At 49.3% G+C, this 24,777-nt stretch overlaps 1 protein-coding gene across 1 annotated transcript in view; it reads left to right on the forward strand.

The window, feature by feature from the left end:
- Positions 1–24,777, forward strand: part of GALNT2 (polypeptide N-acetylgalactosaminyltransferase 2) — a 105,257-nt gene that overhangs the window by 58,605 nt on the left and 21,875 nt on the right. The window contains exons 3-6 of the mRNA XM_080937483.1: positions 5,900–6,053; positions 23,827–23,925; positions 24,145–24,212; positions 24,421–24,486. Coding sequence (XP_080793609.1) covers positions 5,900–6,053; positions 23,827–23,925; positions 24,145–24,212; positions 24,421–24,486 — 387 coding nt within the window. The remainder of the gene's footprint in view (positions 1–5,899; positions 6,054–23,826; positions 23,926–24,144; positions 24,213–24,420; positions 24,487–24,777) is intronic.

Raw genomic sequence — 24,777 nt, forward strand, 5'->3', positions numbered from 1 at the left:
CAACCATAAAATTACTTCATTGTTACTTCATAACTGTAATCTTGGTACTGTTACAAATTATAATGTAAATATCTGCTATTTGACTCAAGGAAAGGGTGGTTTAGTCCCTAAGGGGTCTCCACCCATAGGCTGAGAACCACTGTTCTAAATTCTCAAAGATTAAATTGCTTTTTGGACATTTAGTGTTAGAAAACTTGAGTTACTCTTCCCCCTCCATTTTACTTCCCATTTCTGCAAAACAAGCTGCTTTTTCCCTCTTTCAAGACTTGATTGTTAATTGATACAATGTTTCTTATAGCTGAGATCCAGTGTGGCACTTCAATTTTTCCCTGAAAACTTGTATCATTAGAGATAAGTTTTTTCTAGATATCAGGGATGTGACTTCCACACTTAAGAGTCATGTGGAGGGAGCTGGAGAGACGGCTCAGTGGTTAAGAGCACTGACTGCTCTTCCAGAGGCCTGATTTCAATTCCCAGCAACCACATGGTAGCTCACAACCATCTGTAATGGGATTTGATGTCCTCTTCTGGTGTGTTTGAAGACAGCTACAGTGTACTCATATACATAAAACAAATACTTAAAAAAATACTTTGTTTAGAACAAAGCAAAACATTAGTGTGCAACTCTTTGCCTTAAATGATAAACTGTTTAGATATTTGCACAAAATACAAAAAAAAATGTTTTGGAGGGTTAAAAAATAGCTTGTGTGAATATGTATATAATTGTCTATGTACTCACACACATGCATAAAATGCATACATATATACATGTCTGCACACAAGTGGGCTGTCTGACTCTAGAGTGTTAAATCTGCCCTGCAGGTTAAACCCTGCATTGTGATGGCTACCTTAAGAAGGCTGCTAATTGTCTACAGTGTGTACACAACAGTGTCTACACTGCTTCCCAGCGATAAGAGCCTACCAGCATCAGAACGTGTGTGTTCAGTTTGTATGTCTGCAGAGCTGCTGTGCATGTGAGCTGCATGACGGGTAAGAAGCTGCTGCCCTCAGTTAGCCTGCCAGGACTCAGGCTAAGCAGTCCATGACCGTTAGGGTAGATTGGCAGGTTGGTTGTTTCTGTGTAATTGTTTCTTGTATTATGAAAGACAAAGCATTGTTTTTCACCAGTCTGTGATCTTTATTAATGTTGCCCCCCCCAAAAAAGATGCTATAAAAATGGAGCAGATCTATAATTTGGGGACAAAATGATAAATGATATAGGTAATCTATATACTGCCATAAAGTATTTTCTAAAGAAGGACATTCAGAGAAGCCATTGCCTATATTAGCTGTATATTTAAGGATTTCTTTTTCATCCTAGGCATCAGGACTATATCTACGCATAACATACTGAGATTGATTAAACAACACAAACTTTCATTTCATGGAGTCTCTCTGTTAACGTTGATTTAAACTATCTCTTGTTTTATCATGAGGAAACATAAGTTCTGTGGTCAGAATATAAGGAATTTGAACTAATGTTGATTTAATTTGTGTTGTATCATCTTTTCAAAATTTATTTTTTCTCTGTTATCTTTCCCTTGTCAAAAATCAGCAGACTGTGTGTGTGTGTTTCTGGAGTTTTATTCAGACCAGTTTATGAATTTCTGTGTTTACCAAAACCATAATTATTGCAACTTTATAGAAAGTCTTAAAGTTGGCTGACGTCAGTCCCTGACCTCACTTTCCTTCAGGATGGCAGCGACCCTTCTGGATCTTCTGTTCCACTTGAAATTTCGAGTCTGCGTTTTGATCGCCACAAAATAGCTCACTGACACCTCTCTGTAGGTCTGAGAGCTGACATTGACAAGATGTGTCCCCCTCACAGACATGGCGTGCACGGTCCTTACCCATTTCCTCTGGAGCCCTCCATCAAAGCTCTGTAGTGTTCATAAAGCTCTTATGCATGATCAGGACTTTAAACTCCCCTTGTTCAGTGACACTGTGTTTCTGACTTTTACTGTGTTCGGTGCTGATCTACAGTGACACAACCTCTGTCTGTTAACAAGTCTGGCTGAAATTACTTCTAGATTGTTGTTGTTTCTTTCACACTTTATACACAAATAAGCAAGTCATGAACAAAGATGGTGTTGCTTCTTCCTGGTCATCCATGTAGCTTTTATTCTCTTTTCTTGTCTTGTTACATTCACTAGGGATTTTGTTACAATATGAAAGGGGATGGACCTCTCGCCTTGTTTCTCATCAGTAAGACAGTTGGGTCGTATTTGAGCAGTGGATTTGCCTCAGACATTAGTTTGCTGGGCGTTTCTGTCCTGAAGGAGTGTTGAGTTTTGTCAGGGCCTTCTCTGCATCATTTGATATGGTCGTGTATGTGCTGTGTTGATTTTTGCTTGTCCAGCCAACCTTGCATAACTATTATAAGTCCCACCTGTAGAATGGAATGCTTTTTGTACATTTCCTGGTTTGATTTGCTAATATTTTGTTGAGAATTTTTGTATATGTCTGCACAAAAATGTGGTCTGTAGTTTTGTTTTATTCTGTTGTCTACTGGCTTTGGTGTTAGGCCAGTTCCTTCCAGCTACTTCCCACAAGTGCTGGATGCCCTCACAGAACTGAGGAGCCACTGAGTTCCCAGAACCACTCACTCACACACTGCGCACAACCACACCCCACAGTCCCAACAGAAGTAGGAAGTAAGGGATCCTGACGCTCTACCAGGGGGTTGTCCAGCAAGGTTTCCAGCACTACTGGTTTTTAGCGTTACTTTGGGGATGACTGAAGTAGGTGGAGGCAGTGTTGAGTGAGGGCCCTGCAGTAAACGTGACTGCTTCTGTATAGAGCGTAAGAGGGAAACTGGACTTCAGGCTAGCCTGGACTACATAGAGAGACCCTATCCCCAAAACAAACATGCAAGCAAAAGAACTGTGAACAAGTTAGAGAAGACTCTTTGGAGATTCATTTGTGAAGATTTGGAGCTGGCCAAACCTCATGAATGTGGAGCAGCTGCCTCCTACTCACTGCTGTGAAACTGCTCATTCCATAGCATTGATATTTCCAAACAAATTCTGTGTCTCTCCTGGAACATCTGGCAGTTCCTTAGATCTATTGGTGAGGCACTTTTTACTGCTTTAAATTTCCTGCTTTTTTGTCCCTAATAATGAGTTATCTTAGGATGCTTTATTTCAGAGACACCCAGCAATGGCATGTCTGCTGTGAGAGCAGGCTTGCATGCTGCAGGCTTGGCCTTCCCTTCTGTGCTGGGTGCTCGTTGGAACAGGGACATCATGAGGTTTTTCTTTTAAGCAAAGGAAAATTAGGTTCAGTTGGATATGAGATACGGAGCTTAGGGACTTCATAGCACAAGCCTCTGTGGGCTGTTGCTTGCTTTCCCACGCTGTCCCTGCAGAAGGTGGCTCTGTTCCACACAGTGTGGTTGTCCAGGCAGGTGGCATTTGCTTGACCTGCCTCTGCTGGGAGTCCATATCCGTGCCGAACTCAGAGCCTTAGAACCCCCGACTTGCAGGCTCCTGTCTATTGCAGACATCTGTGGTGACCAAGGGTGCACCCATCCTCAGGAGCATGCATGTGCTGGGTACCCGGCCCTGGCTCCCCAAAGCCTCTAACGCCCATGTGCATGTGTCTCAGTGCCTGGCTTCAAGCATGCACATGGCCATGTTAGCTCTGTGAAACTCATCATTGATCAGTTGTCCTTTCAAGGATGGGGCTTAGTAAAAACAAAACTCTTATAAAGGAGTCTACATTAAGTTAACATGTATCAGTGTGATTCTTGTAAAGGCTGGTATACCTTCATTGAAAGTGCTGTCATCTTTTTAAGTTCACTTACAGATGAATTGTTAGACACTTGACACCATCTTTCCTCTGGCCTGAGGAGTCCTCTGTCCTGGTCACCCAAGCCCAGATCTGGATAGATAGCATCCCAGGGCCTCTGTTCCTGTGTGTAGCAGAACTATGGGTACGGCCACCAGCTTCTCCTAGCCAAGGGCAGGTGATATGGGAAGTTCTTGCACTGAACTGGGGAGTCCAAGGAACACAGCCAGAGGTGTGACTCATGAGCCCCACAGGAGGATCTGGAGTAAAGGATCCTCTGCAGCCCAACCATGTCTAACTAAGACATTTCGTTGCAGTCCAGACCTGCAGTCTGGGTGTCAGAAGGCTTCTCAGGGAGTCATGCATCCTGGGTAGAATGGAGGAAGCTGTGGGTGGCTTGGGGGAGGGTAGACAGTTGCCAGAACAGAATAGTATAAAATGGCCCAGAAGACAAAGGTGGGGGTGTCCTCCTGACAGCACCATGCCTAGTGTCACTTCTTCATGGCCCATAGGAACTCACCCCTTGTCTTCCAGGGACAGTGGTGGTCCAGGCTCACCCTTTCCTAACTCCAAGCTGCTGTTACCATGGCTGCCGTCTGTGGGCTGCAAACAATGGGCAAGGAGCATTTCTGTGTCCTCTTACTGTCAGCCCAGCCCTTCCTCCAGCTTGCCTCCTTTGACCATCAGTCAGCACAGCAGTGAGTGGACAGGAGAGGAAGGTTACCACCAGCCCCCCTCCCCCTGCTTGTCTCATGTACCTGGGGATGACATTAGAGAGAGCTTCAAGCTCCGGGTAGGCAGTTGTTTTCATCCCGAAGAGCCTTGCTTTGGTCATAGGCTTCCTGTTAACTGACTGTCAGTTGGCTTTCCTGGTGTGCAGCAGCGGGAGAGAGAGCGCCAGCATGAAGCTGTGTTCTTCCTAGTCACACTCAGCTCCAGCTGCTTGGTCCAGGGTGAGACCACAGTAGTGACACAGTGGTTGGCAGGGTCTGTGACATGTTTAGTGCTTAGGATGCTGAGAGTAAAAACTAGAAGGTCCTAAGAACTTCTTAGGACTCTTGGCTCTCATGAAGGTGCCAACAGGAAGGAGTTGGGGCAAGACTCACTGCTCACTCTCTGGGGGATGGGCAGGCTGTTCTAGAGCCTTCTCCCCAAGAACAGACCTGCATATGAGGAGTACTGGGTCCTGTCTGCCATGCTGGGGTGTCTTTGACAGCCACACTGTTCATTTCTCCACAGAGCCAGTATCCTAACGGCTACAGAGAGTATGCCCAAGGAGGCCTCACAGGAGGCTGTGCAGATGCCCTTAGGATGTGACATTTCTACATTGTAGGAATGTGTCCCTCTCCAGATGATCTCTGCTGACAGCTAAGGGATTCGGGGAAGAGATGTTTTAGGTGTGTTGCCTGCATGGGCTGTTGCAGGAATAAACAATGAATATGCTTATCCCAGTGGTGTGTAGCAGCTTAGCACCCTCTTCTCAGGGAGGAAAGAGGGGAGAATGTGACAATCCTAGTGAGTTTGAGGATAGCCTGGGCTACATGAAACCAACCAAACAACAGAACAGACAGCACACTGGGTGGTGTGAGTCTGGCACCACCTTTTCTCCTGCCACCCGCCTTAGCCTCGCTCTAGGAGGTCTAGAGTGCCTCACTCCCTGCTGCTGCTGAGCACCCTCAGCATCTCAGGGTGGCTCTGCTGTAGGTGCTGTTTTGGACTCCAGCAGTCCAAACGTTGATCCCGGTGGCGCCTGGTTGCACAGTGGAGCCCTTTATTAATTTATACGTGCATTGTTTCCTTTGCCTGCCTGGGATGCTTTGGGGGCATGACCCAAATCCCATGGAAGGTAGACACAGATATCCCCTTCCCAGAAAGAAAAATAGTGCCAGAGTTGCCGGCTCTGTCTTGGGGGCACTGAGTGAAGCCTGAGCTCTTGTCTTGCGGCGTCTCAGCTTCCATGTGACGATGTTCAGGGCTTGGTTACTCTTGATTACAGTTGCCATCCTGTGAACAAGCCAAGACCATGGTTGCTTGACCTGACCCTGCCAACTCTGGCGACCCTCTGGTCTCTTACCCACCTGTCCCACACCCTCTGCTTTGCTTTTTCCAGGCAAAGTCCGGTGGCCAGACTTTAACCAGGAGGCATATGTTGGTGGTACGATGGTTCGCTCTGGGCAGGACCCCTACGCACGCAACAAGTTCAACCAGGTGGAGAGTGACAGGCTGCGCATGGACAGAGGGGTCCCTGACACCCGGCATGACCAGTAAGTCTCCCTGACACCCAGCATGAGCAGTAAGTCTCTCCAGGCCTGTGGAAAAGAGCTGGAGCCTCTTCCTGGTAGCACCGAATTTGCTCACCCTGGTGGTGGTGGATGCCAAGCAGGAAAGATCCTGAAGGGAGGCTCATGGCTCTTGGCCATCTGCAGAGGGGCAGGCTGTTAGCCAGCAGAGGAGTCAGAGGAGAAAGCTGCATGGGCCTCGCACTTGCTGATCTTTTAGTGTTTTTAAGCTGTACGCATAGAATACTGTTCACAGTCTGGAAGGGAGAAAAACCTAACTTCCTCTTACTGGGCCGCTGTCATTGGGAACATTCTGGAAGCCAGAGAACAGATTAACTAAGGTCTCAGCAGAGCTGGGGAGGGACCAGGAGGCAGAGGGACAGGAGGACAGGAGGTAGTGCAGTACTCCAGACACTGAGGAGGAGGGCGGTCCGCAGGCTCTTCAGGATTTCAGGACCCTGACTCCACCAAGCTCAGCTCAAAGCATTCTCAGACACCGGAGGCTATTCTGCCACTGCCTACAAGGAACGGGGTACCAACAGCCTTGGTCATCTATAGGAAATGCTGACCTAAGGCCAGAAGGGCCAGTGACTGTCAATTTGACAGGACTATATTCACCTTGGAGACAAGGCTCTGGTTGTATCTGTAAGGGAGTTTCTAGATTAGATTAATTGATGTGGGTGTCACCTCATGTGGGCAGCGTCACCGTGTGAGCTGGAGTCCCAGGCTGAATAAAACTGGAAGCTACTGAGCACCTTCCTGGCAGATGGAAGGTGGCCAGCTGCCTCCTGTCTCTGCCACAGACCTGCCCCTCCATGGTAAACGGCGCTTCGCATAGTGAGCCAAAATGCACCCCAATTTCTTCATCCTGTCAGGTGGCTTTTTGTTGTTGTTGTTGTTTTTTAATCACAGAAATGAGAAAAGAAACTAATCCAGGGTTTCAGCCTCGTTATAGAGCTCACAGCCAGGGTAAAATGTCACCTGGCTACTTGAGATAACTGAAGTTTGAGCTCCGTGTGATCGGTGAGCTTTGCCACCAGCTGGTGCTGGCTGGTTTTCCCACTAAGATTTCACCATGGCTTGCTCTCCTTTGAGCAGGAAAAGGCATGATTTGGGGCTTGTGACACAAGGCTGGGTTCCAAGCTGTTACCTCCTTTGTAAGCTTCTAAAATTCCCTCAAACTCTACAGACATATTTTCTTTCAGTATGTTTGCCAAACTAATTTTTGATTCTTCCTCCCTGGATAGTTTGATTTCTGCCTGGTCTGTATTGGCCTCCTTTGTAGTGTTGAAGCCCCGGTGGCACCTTACCCATTGGTTGGATCTGGGTAAAGTAAATCCTGACAGGCATTGACCATTCATGTTGGCCCCGAGAATTCATCTCATGTCGTCAGACTTTCTCTTCCGCTCCCTAAGGTTTCTAGAGCAGGGACACCCCTTCATGTGAGAGTCTGGCTTTAACTCTGAAGACCTCACATAACAGAAATCAGCCTCTCATGGCAGTGGAGCAGGAGGCAGACCAGGGAAAGCAGATTCAGGATGAGATGCCCAGACCTATCCGCCTGGTACTTCCGTCTGTGACTTCTGTCCCCTGAAGAATGACAGGACAAGGATTGTTTTGTGACCTTTTGGCTCACAGGACCCCACCAGAAGTCTTCATTCCCTCTGACCAGCAGCCAGTGGAAGCATGGGTGTTTCAGGATAGATTGGCATGTTGAAGTCCCAAGCTTCAATGTGTCTTTGGAGATAGCTTCTTTATTGGGCATGGTTAAGGTTATTGAGGTTGTGAGAAAGGCCCTCATCTACTGGGATCCCAGAAAAGGATGAAGGGGGGAGTTGGGTAGGGAGACTGAGGGAGAGTGTAAGGACATGGTGGGAAGATGGCCGTCCGTCATTCTAGAAAGAGTCTATACCTAGTGCCGACCCTTGATCATTGGAAGGTCCATGTGAGGTAAACAAACGCAGACAGAGAAGGCCACCTCCATGGGCAGCCATGGGCAGAGGTGGCCCAGCAGGTCCTGAATGACTTAGAGATCATGGTGTCTGTGGGTCCGTGAGCCTTCCTGACTTCTGTCAGCAATGGGATGTGAGCCAGGCTCTTAGCTTGTGAGGCCATTTAGAAGTACTTCTGTGTGGACAGTACACAGCTTCCAAAATAGAACTGGAGGATTGGGATGTCTCCTCTCTGCCAGGAGCTCAAGGTAATTTAAGATTTTTTTTTCTGTTGGGAAACCAGTCCGCATGGAAACACACTGTCGGGTTCCTTCCCACTGGCCAAGCATCACCTTTGTTACACTAAATCCCACTAGACTGAGATGAGTTAGGTGAGGGCACTGACCCCTCAGCCTTCCAGACTGAGTCGGGCTCAGGGTTTCTGTTGCTCTTTATCTTGGATTTCAAATGTTGGGACTTTGAAATGTGCTTGAATCTCAAACTAAAAGATGGTCCTGAGACTATGGTGTCCTGCTGAGTCCCCCAGAGGAACATCCGAGGAGGGTCTACCCTCGCTACAAACCTGTCTGTCCATCAGCCTTCCAGTCTAGAATGCCTCATCTTCTCTGTTTGTTTGCACAGAGTGGTTGCTCAGCCCTGGTGCTCTGAGAGACCTGACATAAGCCCTTTAGAAGATCTGACTCTAAACAGAGCCCACACTAGGGACAGTACACTCCTGAGGGTGTCACTAGCTTCTAGCAACATGTGGTAGGTTGGTTGGGTGTTGTCATACTATGTGTGCTTGCTGTCACTGGGTCATGAGTGCTGGCATGGTCTGAGAGGGCCTGACGGGAATTGGATCTGTGGGCTGGTCATAGCCCAGACTCTACTGTTGTTACTCTGGTGAGTAAACACTGCTAATGCCAAGAGGGGGCTGTCATGGGAGCCTGCCACCTAGGATTCCCCACTGTGAGGCTGAAGACCTGGGCAAGGGCAGTGCAGTCCTAGAGTGGCTGAGGAACTAGAGGACCCTTGGTCTTCAACGTCTTGTAAGTGTAACTGCTGGCCTAACATACTTTAGTTGGAGGGTGCCATCTCTCTGGCGGGGATGTCACATGAAGTCTCTCCGTCATTGGTTTTGCTTCCTGTACACATTCTCGAACCTTCTACGTGACATGTACAAAGGAGCCTCTAGTTCACTTCTGAACCTCCGTCTGTTCTGACAGGCTTTGTGTGTTTGATGTGTGCTGTGGAGAACTGAGTTTAAGGCTCAAGGCGTGCCGAGCCCTGCCTGCTGTACCCGCTTCTCCTGTTCTCCCTCAGGGTGTTTCTCTTCCCGGCTAAATTTTCAGCTATGATAAACTAGCAGAGTTCAAGCTGAGCAAATGCTTGTTACATCTTGAATAGCACAACTCACTGCTCCATTGCTCTTTATATGTACACACGCGCGCGCGTGCGCACACACACACACACACACACACACGGGAGTAATTTCAGCAAATGCCCTTCATATCCAAGCCTTTCTTCCCATCCTCATTCCTTGCACTTCCCCGTCCAGCCTGGGACCCTCTGTGTCCCATAAGCACTCACAGCGGCTCCTCTTGGCACCAGCTCAGGGCAGTAGATCTCATTGGTGTGTTAGGGTTTCTGAGGCATTCCCCCAACCCAGCTGAGAGTGCAGACCTCACAGATGGCTGTTGCTTCTGCATCTTTCTTTGTTCTCAGTCACTGTGTCTCCCACTGTTCCCAGTGAAAATTAACTGTGACTTGTTCTTTATGGGGCAGTTTGTCTTTGCCCACAGTGGCACTTTAAGATATGTCTGTTTGCTTTTTAGTATTTGGTAAGAACATGTGGACATTGCCTTCTGTGACTTGAGCCTGTTTGGGGTTTTAAGGGTCTGAGTGCCTGTAACTCGTGCCACCCTTATGAACCCCTCCTCTCCCCCCAAGGCCCTTGTCGCATTCTTGTTGGGTATTTCCACTGGCCGTCTGCCCTCCGACATTCTTACTTTTTATTCCTCTGTCTCCATGTAGTCTGCTTCCTGCTCCGTGGCTCCTGCATGCATCATGTCTGCCTGAAGCCATCCTGCAGACAGACTTAGAACTGCCTTATTCTGGTAGTGAATAGGTGCAGAGAGATTTGAAGGCTACCCCTGGTGTTTCCAACTCCCAAGGAAGATCCACTTTGCAGAAAGCATAGGCAGATCACTTTTGTGCCGTGCAGAACTGAACCACGGGCTGGGTTTCCCTTGGGTGGGAGCAGTCTGGAAGTTTCCAAGTCTTTCTTCTAGAAAGTAGCTTTTTTTTGCCTCCTTAATCTCTGTCCCATTGTCATCAGCAAGTCCTGACTCAGGTCCTGGCCTCCTGTTCACAAGGCCATTGCTCTGTTGGATATAGTCTGCCCTGGCGGGGGAGGGGAAGGCAGCGGGAGTGGCTGCCTGTGGTCTCTCGAGCACTTTCAAGGCAGTTCGTGCGTCTCATCCCTGCCTCTCTGCTTTCTGTGACCAGTTTTGTCCAGAGCAGAGAACTTTATTTTCTCTAAATGCAGAGGAATACCAGAGTGTTTCATTCAGCATTCTAATTTAGCTTGAAATTTTGGGTCCTGCATTTCACCCTGAGCAGAAGTGTCATGGACATGGGGACAGACAGTATGACTTTGTCACTTGTTACTCTCAGACCATGGTGGAGATGACCTCTGACCTGGGGCTTTTATCTGCAGAGCAGTCGCGGTATAACCGTGGGTGTCTCTCTGCTGTCAGTAAGCTCAGACATCTGTGGACATATGAAAAGGCTTGTAAGCTCCTGGCTTCTGTGCTGGTGTTGGTCGTTGCTGTCCTGTGACCAGCGGCTTGTTTGAATCAGCTTGAGTAGACCAGGCTGTGCTCTGGGGAGCTTTGTTCTTGACTCATGTGGCACGCCAGGCTGCCCTCGAGGACCGACCCTGGGCATGCTGCGGCTTCATTGCTGTGTGGCTTGTTCTGCAGCACATCAGCAGAAACAGTTTAGGAAATACCTTTGAAGCCATGACCTGTCTCCTACTGAGGGGATCAGAGCAGGGAAAACAGACTCGGCAGGTCGGCCGGAGAAGTCAGCTCAATCCAGGCTGTCCTCCGTCAGCTGCCCGCTGAAAACCTTCACTTCACCATCGCCGAGGAGCACATGGGTGTGTATGTGTGTTTGTTTGTTATGCTGACATTGAACCCAGGGGCTCACGTGCTAGGCAGGTGCCTCTCCCTAGGGTACATCTCCAGCCCTCTCTTTACTTTTTATTTTGAGACAGGGCCTCCCCAACTTATCTTTGATTCTTGAATTTACCGTATAGCCAAGGTGAGTCTTAAACTTGGGGTCCTTGTGCCTCTGCCTCCTGAGTATCTGGGCTTTACAGATACACAGAGCCGGGCCCAGCTCAGCTGTCTTTGAAATGAAAAAGCTTTGTGTAGTCTAGGAACGAGGCAGAATGGTGCGAGGGTACTGCCTTTCTGGGTCAGTTGGCCTATGCTCCGTGCCTGGGTCACTCGTTATGGTGTCACTTGCTGGTTCACACTCAAGGACATTGTTAATGAGTGATCCTGTCCTCTGTTACAAACCACGTGCTCTTGAGTTACTGACTGGATCTTGGAGATGAACCCCCATGGTTGCCCAGAACCCCCACTTCAGTCTAAAAAATTAAAAGTTCAGACACCTACAATAGCCATTTACCTCCATGATATCCAACCAATCAACCACAGGAAGCTGTGGCCAGAATGTATGTGCACACACATGTATAGTGTGTGCACGAATGCCTGTGTGCCTTGTATAGGGAAGGGAGTTAGTTCCAGAGGCATGTTGTCAGGATATTGGCTTGCCCTCTCTTTTTAGGCCCATTTGTGCCACAGTCAGAGAATGCCAGTGCTTGCCAGGCGCAGAAATCTGTCTTTCTGTTCCAGAGAATCACAGATCGGGGTTTGTGGGTTGGCTGGAGAGGAGCTGGTTTCTGCTTCCAGGATGGCACCTTGGGTGCCATGGGAAGCAGAAGGTGGAGGGGGTCAAATGACTTCCTGTGGAAGAATGTATGCCAAGAGCTGTGGTGCCTGGGCTTGCCCGTTTGCCTGCTTCTTCCTCCCAGGGCTGCTGTGTCTGTGTCTGGCAGCTGTGGCAGATAGAACATGGTATGTGTCTGATGGTACATTGTAGACACACTGCCTCCCACTGCTGCTGCATGTAGGGTTTCTTCCAGCACTGCAGACCCTTCTGCATTAAGATTGGGTCAAAATTTGCCACCAAACAGGAAAAGAGTTGTCTACCCATGGCATTTTCCCTTATGATGAAGCAGCTGTAGGAGGGAACTGGGTCCTTACTAGGTGCTGAGAAGAGGAGGGAGTGTGAGTCTTTACTGGTCAGTGACAAAGGATCTCCCTGATCTATGCAGAGCAGTCAGCATCATCTCTGAGGGGGCTGCGGCTACAAGGGAAGCTGTGGTTTGGAGGTTACCGTGAGGTCTACCTTCCCAGCTCTCCACTAATGGCTGTTTCTGTGACTGGGGTGCTGGCTCTCTGGCCACTAGCAAAGTGCCTCGGCTACCCAGGACTCCAGTTTTCTCTGTCATAGATAGTCCCTGGAGGCTGGCACACAGTGGTGTCCTCAGACAGAAGCTCTGTGTCCTCACCTAAAGGTTTACTTCCTGCCTCGTGCTTGCCAATCTATGGAAATCAGGGTAAGATGACAGCAAGGACAATATTGGGGACAGGCATGCTGGCAACCTCCACTGCTGTACCATCTCTCAGGCAGATAGGAGCTGGATCTGTCATACCTTGTGTGGAACAGCCTTGCACTGCAAATTCCCTTTGTCCTTTCTTTAAACATTCCTGGTTTCTTAGACTGCCTTTTAAATTATTATTTTTAGAGTGTATTTTTTTAAGTAGGCACATCTGTTGTATTTTTTAAAAGGCAAAAAAGAAAGGACATCCGAAAGCTCAGGAGCACTCACAGTCTCCAAAGGCTGTCGTCCCTCCTGACTTGTCCCCTGTCCTGCTGTTGCTCACAGCCAGGGAAACTCAGCTCCCTTGTGCCTCTGGGCCTCACATGGGAGCAGTGTCTGGTGTCTTTGGGGGCTGTAGCTTCCATTCTGTGTGGTTTGTGCCTCCCAGCTTATGCTCACTCACGCAGCTTCTGACACGTTCCCAACATTGATTCTGCAAAGGCCTACCCTCTGGGCTGATGGAGGCTGCTGCTCAGTTTGGAGTTAGGTTTCTAAGTCAGACGTTGTGGGACCAGAACCCTGGCCTCCTCCTCCTCCAGTTTCATGGCTGCAGTGAATAACTAAATGACCAGAGGGAGAAGGCATGCATCTCTTCTGCACCTACGACTCTGCAGAGGACTTGTGTCTTACACATCATCCGTGAATACCAGCCACACGTGTGGCCACTTTAATCATGCTAATCCTTTAATGACCTCTGAGAGATCGTCCATGATGTTGGTATGTAGCGACCTTTTGCATGACCTGAAGATGTCTGGAGAGTCTGTCTTCCCAGAAGACAGTGCCGTGCATGTCTGCGCTGAGGTCTCCAGCAGCCGTGAAATCTCTGTCTCTCACCGTGTAGAGAAGAGGATCTTCTTTCCTCTCTCCCGCCTCTCATCCTTCTGAACAGAGCTCCTATTGGTCTCAGATTTACCCACCATGGAGGGGGAGCCCTGCTCACCCACTGGGTTCTGTACAGACTGCTTTGTGTGTGTCCCTCTGCAGAGCTGCCCTCGGGTCCTCACACGGCCGCTGTGCTAACCCTCACGAGAGCAGGCTTTAATATTCTCAGGAGAGCTTGCTAAGACACAGGCGGCTGGCAGTTGAAGAGGGTAAAGACCTCATCAGTAGCTTCCGGCCGGCTACCCCCAAACCCGCTGACTCTCCACTGCTCTTCCATCGATGCCACACTTGGTGAATGCATGTTTGTGCACTTCTTTCTGGAAAGTTCCATAACTCCGGTGCACTGAGGTCCGCCAGCCCCCGGGCTCCTCACATACCCACCCCATGAGTACTGAGAGCTTGGGCTGCAGCATGCCTGAGTCTCTTGTGCTCCTGTATCATTGCAGTTATTTTAAGCCTACTTTAAAATAACCAAAATACTGCTATTCCCCACTTGTCTGGACTTCTGCTCCGACTTTCCTTTTTTAACCCAGTTCGTGTTTAGGCAACAGTTTTACAATTGCATGAATTTTTTTTTCCTGTCAGTTTAAACTTAAGTCATTGGTTCCCCCCCCCCCCCCCACCCTATCACTCAGAAGCCAGATGTTACCACGGCATGATGTTATTCTCTTGCCTGGTACCTGTGGCCTTAGCGTCACTGCTCTGTACCTGGGGATTTTGCTGCAGATGTTTCTAAGAACATCACACACATTTCTTCCTACTTGGCTCCCTTAGCAGCCTTAGAAAGTAGTTTCCTCATTGTTCCTGCATTGTATCAGTGAGGGAACTCAGGGTCAGATCTGTTTAAGCTAAGTAAGTAAGGGCAGTGTGGACATGCCTGTCTGCAAGGCCATGTCTTCCTGTCCTCACTTCCTCTGTGTGTGTATGTGTGTGCACATGTATGTGCCTGTGTTCAACGTAGACAAGGCCAGATACAGTGTCTCTTCCTTTATTATTCTCCACTTTGTTTTTGAGATAGGGTCTCTCAGTCCACCTGCAGCCTGCTAGTGAGCTCCATGGACCTGCCTGTCTACCCTCTGTCCTCCAGCGCTGGGCCACCTGCGCTCCGCCTTTTCCATATGTTCTGGGAAGTGAACTCAGGTCCTCATGCTCTTGTGGAAGTGCTTTACTGACAGAACCACACTCCCAGCCCTCGTCTTCTTACACACATGTTCTCTAGGTGTGTTCACATGTTTTTAAAGTACCTAGAGCTGTCTCAGAGCAGAACAGGCCTGTGCAGCAGCCTGGCTGGTTGTTCTGGAAACTTTGATTCCCCCTGACGTTGGGACACCTGCGTCTACGTCATCACAGGCTTCTGCTTATTGCTAAGAACGTGTGTGTAACCCACAGCACTGCTGTCGACTGGCATAGGGGAAGGAATGTAAACTTACCGGTTGTGTAACATTTTCACTTTGCCACACCATTTGGCCTGTGTGGCACAGACAGGCTGTTTTATCTTCCTTCCTTTTGTTTTTCACACTGTATTGGGGGTTGGGCCAGGGTTGGCTTATGGTAGGCCAGAGCTCTACCACTGAGCCACATTCCCAGCCCCTATTTTCACTTTTAATGTTGAAGCAGAGCCCACTAGATTTCCCATTCTGTAGCCAACCTGATCTTAAGCTCACCATTCTCCTGCCCGAGGCTTGTCAGTAATAGAGACAGCAGCATGCCCCTCTGACCCTGCCGTGTGATCTCCTCTTGTTTAGGTCTTCTGTTTTACCCTGAGTCTGCATCTCCGTTCTTTTCCTGTTCCTGTAACAGAATACCCGAGACTGAATCAGTTCCAAGGTGAAAGTTCACTTGGCTCATGGTTCAAGAGGCTGCCAGTCTAAGAGCGTGTGGAGGGGCTGCTGCTTGGCCCGTGGTGAGAGCCCGTACTAGCTTAGAAGGCAGCTGTGGGGAAGAATTGGCAGGATGCCATGCTCCTGGCCTCCCCCTCCTTCCTGTAGACACGTGGATCTTGGAACTTGTGGGTCAGCTGCCGCCTTTGACAGGCACAGTTTTGTTTACTAGCTGCTTCTTGCTTTATTTCATTCCTCCAGTTGGTTAACAGTTTGTTTTCTACTTATAACCTAATTAGTTGCCATTTTTAGCAAGAGTAGAAATTAGATAAGTATTGGTTTAATACTAAGAATAAAACTGTGCCTGTTTTTAATGAAGCGCACATACGCTTGTCTCTGTCCCACCCCCTTTTTGTTTTGTTTGTGAGTTGGGGTTAGATTATTATAATTATCTTAATTCTTTTGGTTTTTAAAATTTTTATGTGTGTGAGTGTTATGCCTGCTTGTGTGCCATGCACCACTGTGAAGGCAATGCCCCTGGGCTGTGAGCCATGACGTGAATGCCGGGAATCTCTCCCCAGTCACATGGGAGAGCAGCCTGCCCTTGGTCACTATGCCATCTCTGCAGCACCCTATAATCATCTTTCCAAAGATCTTTGTCTGGGAAATTGAGAGATCTCACATATGTCTCTTGAAAAGACCCAGGTTTCATTCCCAGCACCCACATCCGGCGGCTCACAAAGCTCCAGGGGTCCAGTGCCCTCCCCGAGCCCCTGAAGGCACTGCATACACACATATGCTGAGGGCACTGCACACACAGTCACACACACATAGTTAGGGTTCTCATTTGCACAGTGTGTACACACAGGTTCAAAGCTGCACTGGTGTGAAGTAGTTTTGTGTTTCCTCCTGTTTGGTCCCCTAACTTGTTACACCTTTAAATGTTTTAAATTTTATCACATCTGTCTGATTTTATTTGTGCGTGGGTGCATACATGCCTGCACACATGCAGAACTTGGAGGACAGCTTGCAGGTGATGGTTCTCCCACTGTCTGCGCCCCAGGAACTGAACTCCGGTTGCCAGGCTTGCTGTAAGCACCAGGAGCCGAGCAGCTCATGGGTGTGCTTGAAGAGATACGGTAGTGATGGCGTCCTGTCCACAGCATGGATGGTGATCACCCTCTGCTTCACGGCCACCTCCACACACCTAGGGATTAAATACCTGTCTGTCCTTTGTCTCTGAAGACAGGGGATCCAGCACCGCCTGCAGTTGCCAGCTGAGCATCTGTGGTCAGGCAGTTCCCACACCAACTGCTGGGCAGAACTCAGGATCTTGCCCAGCATCTCCATGTAGGGAAAATAGCCACCCGAGCTATGAGGCTCTGGCTTCTGGCCTGGAAGAGATAAGCACAGGAGAAAAGTAAGCCTCTCGCCCAGACAATCTCTGGGAAGGTTGCCCTGGAGCTTAGCCATCAGGATGCCAGAGGAGTGGAGTAAATGGAGGTGTGGATGGCTCTGTGTGAGGCAGAACTGGGCCATCCCATGCTGTGAAACCTGGAGTCAGAGGGCATCTGCAACTGAGGACCAGGGCAGGCATCTGGTCAGTCGAGGGAGAGTGTGTATTGTGGTTCCTGTTGGCTATCCTGCAGTTGGACTGCTGGGAGGGCCTGTCATCAGGAGGAATGAGTTTAAAGGACAGTTCTTGCTTTGACTCTCGGAAATGGCTCCAGCTCAGAGGGCAAGTGCGCACTGCAGGTGAGGCATTCTTAGTGAGGTTAAGGAAGCGTCCACGGCGCTGTCTTAGGCTGTTACTTTTCTCAAAGCTTTCCATTAAAATCTAATGTCTGGGAAATGGAAGGCCGTGGACAGCAGACAATGGTCTTCCCGCCTCATGTGATGGTTCAGTTTGCAGAATGCACCTGATGAGGCTCTGAGGTGACCTGGGCACCCCTCCCCGGCTGTCCAGTCTGAAGTGTACTGGGCCCGGCTACTAGCCCTTGTGTGCTTTTGTCCTGAACCCTCGGCCTCCCAAAGGGCACCGAGATTTCTGAGGCAGGGCAGCCGGTACAGCAGGGCAGCCGGTAAGGCAGGGCAGCTGGTACGGCAGGCTGCGTCTTGGGTCGTGGGTGATGAGTGCTGTAGGTTTGAACTTGGCTCCTCTTATGTTTGCGGTCTGTGGTGCCAGGACCGTAGGACGTGAGAAAGCTGTTTTAGGTTAATAATGGGGACACAAGACAAACAAACCCAAGGTGAGTAGGGCTTGTCCGACCTTGGCAGCCAGACCTTAGACAGCTTAATTTCAGAGCAGCCTGCAAAGGTCATTAAATATTTTAGGGTTTGGCGCTCTGGTGTTAGAAGACCCAGAACAGCCTGGGTAGATATCAGGGCTGGCTGGGAGCCAGCTGGGGCCTGATGTCCTGCCCCTACTGTTGGGAGGGCCGCTAAGAGCATTTTGGTTAAGCAAGCATTATATAACAGCTAGTTTGATCCTTTTAACTGTTTTTTCAACGTCTGCCTCCATTACTAATTCAGAAGTTATTCGTTTGCTCACCCAGACTTGTAAAGATTTGATAGAACCACTTTGATGTGGAGCTGCCTGGGCTGTTTGGCTGGGCAGAGCTTGAGCATCTGGCCCAGGTAGGGATGGGGTGGGGCTGAAATCCTGCAAGCCCACTCTCCATGTATCACTGCTGCTGTGTCTGCCGTGTGTGCTGTGGGCTGTGGTCAGAGTCAGGGACTCTGCTTCTGCAGAACGCCGCTGCTGTGAGCAGCATCTTTCCACACAGTGTGGAGGTCACTCAAACCACAAAAGCAGATCTTCCGACAATGGAGCTGCACCACTCCTGGGGATTTAGGACATTCATGTTGAGATCACACACATTGATGTTTACTGTAGCACTAGTGACAGCAGCCACGTTACAGAGGCCGGCCATGTGCCACCAGAGTGGGGAGAGGCAAGGAAACAAGTTGTTTTTAGCCATAAAGAAGGAGCCATCATGCCATTTGTAGGAAAATTGATGCAATCACATTAGGTGAATGACCCAATCTCAAAATGGCAGACATCACACGCATTCTCTCATTTTTGGATCCTAGACTTTATATAGAGACATAAAACCATGTATGTATTTATGATGGGAAGGTAGAAATGAAACTGTCTAGGTTGGAACAGAGGAGACTCTTGGGAAGAGGAGGAGGTATGTGGGAAATAGGCTTATTACAAATACATGTGTATATGAAAACTTAAAAGAGATTTTTTTTAAATGGATCTACAGGTAGCTGTTTCAGCACAGCCTGGACTTTTTGCCTAGCCTGCTTGTTCTGGTTACAGGTTACAATCAGTGTTCAGCAGAGTCATGCACCTGGAGGTGACTCAGCTCCCTGTGAGTCTGGCACTCCCTGGTGGGACCAGGAGCTGTGGTGCTCAGCTGTCTGTAATCTAGCAGCTGCCCACCCTGGATGCCAGCTCCGCAGTGGGGAACATGTTTCCAGCTCCAAACTATTGGTCAGCTCTGACTTGGCAAGTACTCGGGCCACAGTACAGGTTAGATAGCTGTTCCAGGCGCTTTGGGAACATTGTATCAAAGGGCCACACAACAGGTTAGATAGTTGTTCCAGACACTTTGGGAACATTGTATCAAAGGGCCACACAACAGGTTAGATAGCTGTTCCAGGCTTTGGGAACATTGTATCAAATGCCAGGGCAGCCACTGAGATGACAAATCTGTCCTCCCCCAGCTGAGAGGAACCGCGGGTCAGCACAGCAGAAGAGATGGGGGAGGGAGGGGTTCGGGCTTCCAGTGAGCCACTGTCTCTGCCCATGGCCTGCATCCTGGTGTCCCCAGGTAGTAGTCTTCCCTGCATTTCCATGCACCAGCTGGGAGGCAGAAGGATCTAGCTTAAGGTCTTTAGATTTTCAAGACTTCTGACTGTTAGCACACTGTGGAGACTCACATGTCCATTGAGTGGCCAAGGCAGAAGACAGAGCAGCCACAGGGCTCCTGACCGCTTTATCTTACTACCTCAGCAGCAGGAACAGACCTCAGCTCAGGACAGAGTGGGGCACATCCCACTGTCTTCACAGAGCCAGAGGGCTGCTCCCTGTTCCCAATTCTTCTTGGCGGAATAGAAGTCTTCACATCTCCAGGAGGACTAAATTCACTCAAGTCACTTTTGTTCCATATATGGGGTGGCCTGGTCTATTCCGACTCAAGGTGGCAGAACAGCAGGATAACCGTGAAGCAGAAGGAAGTGCGGGAGGGAGGCAAAGTGAGCAAACCAGAGAAAACACAGCTTCTTTCAGAGATATGCCCCCAACAATCTTTAACAAAACCAGAAAACTCAGATAGGGTGTGTATATGTGTGTGTGTGTGTGTGTGTGTGTGTGTGTGTCACCCAGAACAGCTAAGATGATAAGATAATTGCAGGTACATGTCTACAAAAATAAACCTAAGCGGAATGGAGATTTGCTAGGGAAATACTACCAAAATCACCCAAGAAATAGAAGACAGGAGCTGGGCATGGCGGTGCACACCTGTCGTCTCGGGTCTTGGAAGTCGAGAATTAAGAGGTCACATGACCTTAGGTTTGCAGGGGGTGAGGTGAGAGCTGGGAGCGAATCAGCCATCCAACGGAGACTGCAGTGTGTGAAGAGCTCGGAGTGACTCAGTACATGGTCACTGGTGTTCCTCATCTCTTGACAGAGTAGGCAGGGACAGTGTGTCTGCTCCCAGGTAGGAACTTCCACAGTGTGACCTGAACACAGCAGTTGTGTGTCAAAGCCATGTGCTCAGACGAGCAGTGGCTGTGTCCTCCGTCACCTGAGTCCGTGAGAGCTGGTGTTGTGTTCAGGAGTATGTATGTATGTATGTGATGAGTAAACGCATTCCTACAAGTGACGGGACACCAAATCTGGGTGGCAGTTTCCTTCCCCAACAACGGGGTTGGGAAGGGGCCTAAAGGGTGGTGACTGTTACCTGTGAGCTGTCGTTGGGCAGCATTGCAGACTGTAAAGACATTACCACAGAGTGAAAGCCCTCCTGCTTGTCACTGTCCTACATTAACCACTGAGCCACACTACTAATGTCCTGACATCTGTCCTAATAAGGTTTCTGCTGTTGAGGAGAGACACCATGACCAAGCCAACTCTCATAAAGGACAAACATTTTAACTGGGGCTGGCTTACAGGTTCAGGTGTTCGGGTTATCATCAAGGCAGGAGCATGGCAGCGTTCAGGCAGGCCTGGTGCTGGAGAAGAAACCAAGAGTTCTACATCCGGTTCTGAAGGCAAACAGGAGACTATTGTCTTTCAGGCAACTAGGAGGAGAGCCTCAAACCCCACCCCCTCGGTGACACACTTCCTCCAACAAGGCCACATCCTTTAATAGTGCCACTCCCTCAGCCAAGCATTTAAACACGAGTCTATGGGGGACATTCCTATTCAAACCACTACATTGTCACATGAGGTGAGGTTGTCTACCAAGAAACCGAAGGACCTTCATTACACTTCTGACCTTATTGTTGCCAGGACTTGACCCTCCCCTTGGCATGTGACATGTTCTGGCCAATTTCTTCCTGTGTATCCTCAGCTTCACCCTTGTGATGCCCATGGATAATGCCAGGACCAGTAAGGCCATACCATGTAAAAAACTGGTCACAGGGACATACATACATTAATTTCTACAAACGACCCAACAGCATTTAGGATCATTCAGCGTATGTCTGCAGTACCCACTGTCCCTGGGAGTCAGCTGGAGCCTTGATTTGCTGCCGGAAAAAGTAAAGCTGAGAGAGAAAAACCTTAGTGTTTGCAAAGTGCAAGGCACATCCTGAAGAGGCAGGATCCTTCTGGAACTCTTGAGCTAAACTAAGGGTCTTCAAAATCTTTTAATTTGGCTTTTTAAAGTTTCATAGATGTACATTGTATTGATGTAGTTTTCCCTAGCCCTCCCCCTGTCCTCTCTCAAATCCATGGCTTCTTTCTTCTTATTATTACATGTGCACATGTGCAAACATACAAACACATAAATGTATATAAATACAGCCTGCTGAATCTATTTGGTGTTGCTCGTGTGTGTGTGTGTGTGTGTGTGTGTGTGTGTGTGTGTTATGTGTCTGGCTTGTCAAGTTGCCATTTTAATGCACAGGAAGCTTCCAGAATGACAATGTCAGTACCAGGTCTTTGGAGTCTCAAGTGAACCAGGGCCCAGAATAGGCTTCTTCCCGTGTGTCTGGGCGAAGAGAATCCAGCTGGCAGCCCTCTTGCTGTCAGCTCTCGGTCCTGCGCCGCTGGGAGGAAGCCCTACAGCTGACTGACTTGTAGCAGCTGCCACCCTGGTTCCCGCTGCCTGTAAAGCAGCAAAGACTGGCTGACGGGGCCGAGCATGACTCTTTAAATGCAAAATTAATAGCTTTTCTTTTTAAAGCGATTCCCTGGAGGCCCCATCTGGGTTGAATGTGAGGCTTATCTGGATTTGTGCACACACTCCACCCATGGGGTGTGAGATCCTTCAGTTTGTACTCCTTACTCCTCTTCCTTAAGAATGGGATCCTGCTGAAGCTAGTGATTGCCCAGACTGGAGTGGAGCCTTGTGAATATGCAGAGGAGTTTTAATAAAATGGTGTGAAGCAGCCGCCTGCTTGTTTCAGCAAATGCTTCCAGAGCCCCAGGAGACTTCCAAAAGCTCCTGGAAGATGAGCTTCCCTGCAGAGACAGGAGAGAGAGAGAGACTAGGGCATGATTGGATGGGCCCAAAATCCAGCCATCTGAGAGTGAAAAATGCTACCCCATGGTTCTCACATTCCCACTCAGCCCTGTGAGACCTGGGAGTCTCCCAACCCAGGTCTGCTGGCTCAGTCACTCCTGGGCTAAGTGGGGACCTGGCTGTGGAGGATGGTGAGCCTCAGAGCACGAAGCCCTCTCTCTTAAAGCATTACAGATTCGCCTCTTGACAGTGACATTATTTGGTAATTTGTTTATAGTTGAAGCATTAATAAATTCCTCTTTAAGCTACCTTCCTGCTAGTTTTTATCAGTTGCCTTGTCCATGAAGGCTCATCTGCAGTGAGATCAGATGCTAACTTCAGAATTCGTTCCCCGACTCCCCACAAACAACTGCTATACAATTTTTTTGTGTGATTAATTAAAAAGAACGTACTATAATTACTAAAATTAACCAAGGACGCCCCTTCTGCAATTGCAGCCTAATTGCTTTATAATTGCGCCCTTGCTCATGCTCAGTCTGCAGGCCAGGGCAAGCACACACCTCTCTGCTGGTGTTCAGCGGCCAGACTCCAGCATCCAGCTCTCTGCTCAGCAGTTGTGTCGAGCCGTGACTGAGCTCCAGGCTTCTTCCAAAATCCACCTCCTTTCCCACTCATTTCCACTCAAGATAAATACTTTGTCGGGATCTGATGAGCGGCAGGGTAAACTGCATCCTCAGTGTGTGAGACCATGGAAGGCTCTGCCACCCAAAGAGATGACAAGGGCAAGGAGGGCCCCAGAGGCAGGGACGGGACCCCCTTGGGGTTTGTGGGTTCTTTCCTTGGTTCAGTACACCCTATCAACCTGGCTGCTCTGCTGGGCGCAGTCTGGTGCCACTGGTATCAGCACCGGCTACTCGGGACTCTGGCTACACTCAGACACAGCTGACAGTTTCCCAAGGCTCTGAGGAGTCCTTCGCCCACCGAGGGGGGTTGTGTAGAAATTCTGGGACATTGCTCCTTGCCAGTGTTCCGAGAGTGGCCTGGAGGAGTTCAACCATGAGTTTGGCTGAGCTGGGTCCTGCTTTACTGGCTATTTTGATCATGTTATACTTGAGGGTCTTCATCAGAAGAGGCATGGCTTTAAAACTGGCCTCCATTGGCTCAGGTGTAAGGCGTCCACAGTCCTGCCGTCTTTGCAGGTTTAGGTCATGACAACCCTGTACTTGAGGTAGTCCTAATGTGCCTGCCCACCTGCCAGTCCAGTTTCCATGAACTCAGCTGCTCCTGTCACCAGGTTACTGGGAGGAGGCCTGGCAGGCAGTGGGTACTGTGATACCATGAAAGCCAAAGCACAAGGTGACAGAAAAGCAATGGCTGGCATCAGTCTCCCAGAAAAAAAAAAAAACCACCAAGAACCGAGGCAGGCGTGCAGCTGAGGACTGTCTGTCTGGAAGTGGGAGGATTTCGCTGCTTTAGAACACGTGTCTTACATGTTGGAAATCTGTTCTCAGTTCATACAGCTTGCAGAACTCCCTTGTCTGTAAGCAGAACCTGGTGGTATCTCTGCTTCCACATGCCCATCCATGCCAGCGCCTCCCACAGCTGGCAGGCTAACTCTTGGCAGCCTCCCTGCCGTCATCGCTGAGTATGTCCATTGTTCACAGGGCGCTCTTTCTTTTTCCTCAGGTGCCAGCGCAAGCAGTGGCGAGTGGACCTGCCAGCCACCAGCGTGGTGATCACATTCCACAATGAAGCCAGGTCGGCCCTGCTGCGGACGGTGGTCAGGTGAGGCCAACAGATATTTCCCAGGGTCTCATGGGGAGTGTCTGGGGGAACCTGACGACAGCTGCATCTCAGGGCCATAAGCGGGGGCTACAGACAAGACATCAGCTGCCAAGCACAGGGCAGCTGTTGGCTCTTCTAGCCAAGACTGGGGACTAAAAGAGAGAGGAGACTCCAATCAGAGCTCTGTCCTCACAAGGCTCCACCCCTGTCTTTCCTCAGTGTCCTTAAGAGGAGTCCACCTCATCTCATCAAGGAGATAATCCTGGTCGATGACTACAGCAACGACCGTGAGTTTTATCAGCCTTCCTGGTTTGGGGTGTCTGGGAGGGGTGACTTAGAGCAGTCTGGGGTGGAACAGGCACTGAGAGCAGAAAGGTATGTCCTCCAGAGACCCCAGGGGAAGGACTTTCCATAGGTGACCAAGTATGTGGCCTTCCAGCCTAGAGCCCTTTGTAGATTCAGAGGTCACTATTTTCTGCTCTTTTCTCTCCTTAGCTGAGGATGGGGCGCTCTTGGGGAAAATCGAGAAGGTGCGGGTCCTCAGAAACGACCGGAGAGAAGGTAAGAAAGTACCTCTCACTCAGCACTTGTGAGGCAGTGTGTCTCTCAGTGCTTGTGAGGTGGTTTCTCCTTTGTGTAACAGATGCAATTTAAAGAAAGATGTGTTTATTTTGGTTCACAGTTTCAGGGATGCAGTCCACCACGGTGGCGGGAGGGAATGTGATGCAGCTGGTTACAGTGGGCTCACAGCAAGCAGACAGAGATCAGCTCACAGCTGCTTCTCACACATTCCAGGACCCCAGCCCGTGAGATGCTGCCACCCACTTTTGACCTAACCTTAGAAGATTCCTC

This window comes from Micromys minutus (assembly GCF_963924665.1).
Source record: "Micromys minutus genome assembly, chromosome: 24".
Lineage (NCBI taxonomy): Eukaryota > Metazoa > Chordata > Mammalia > Rodentia > Muridae > Micromys > Micromys minutus.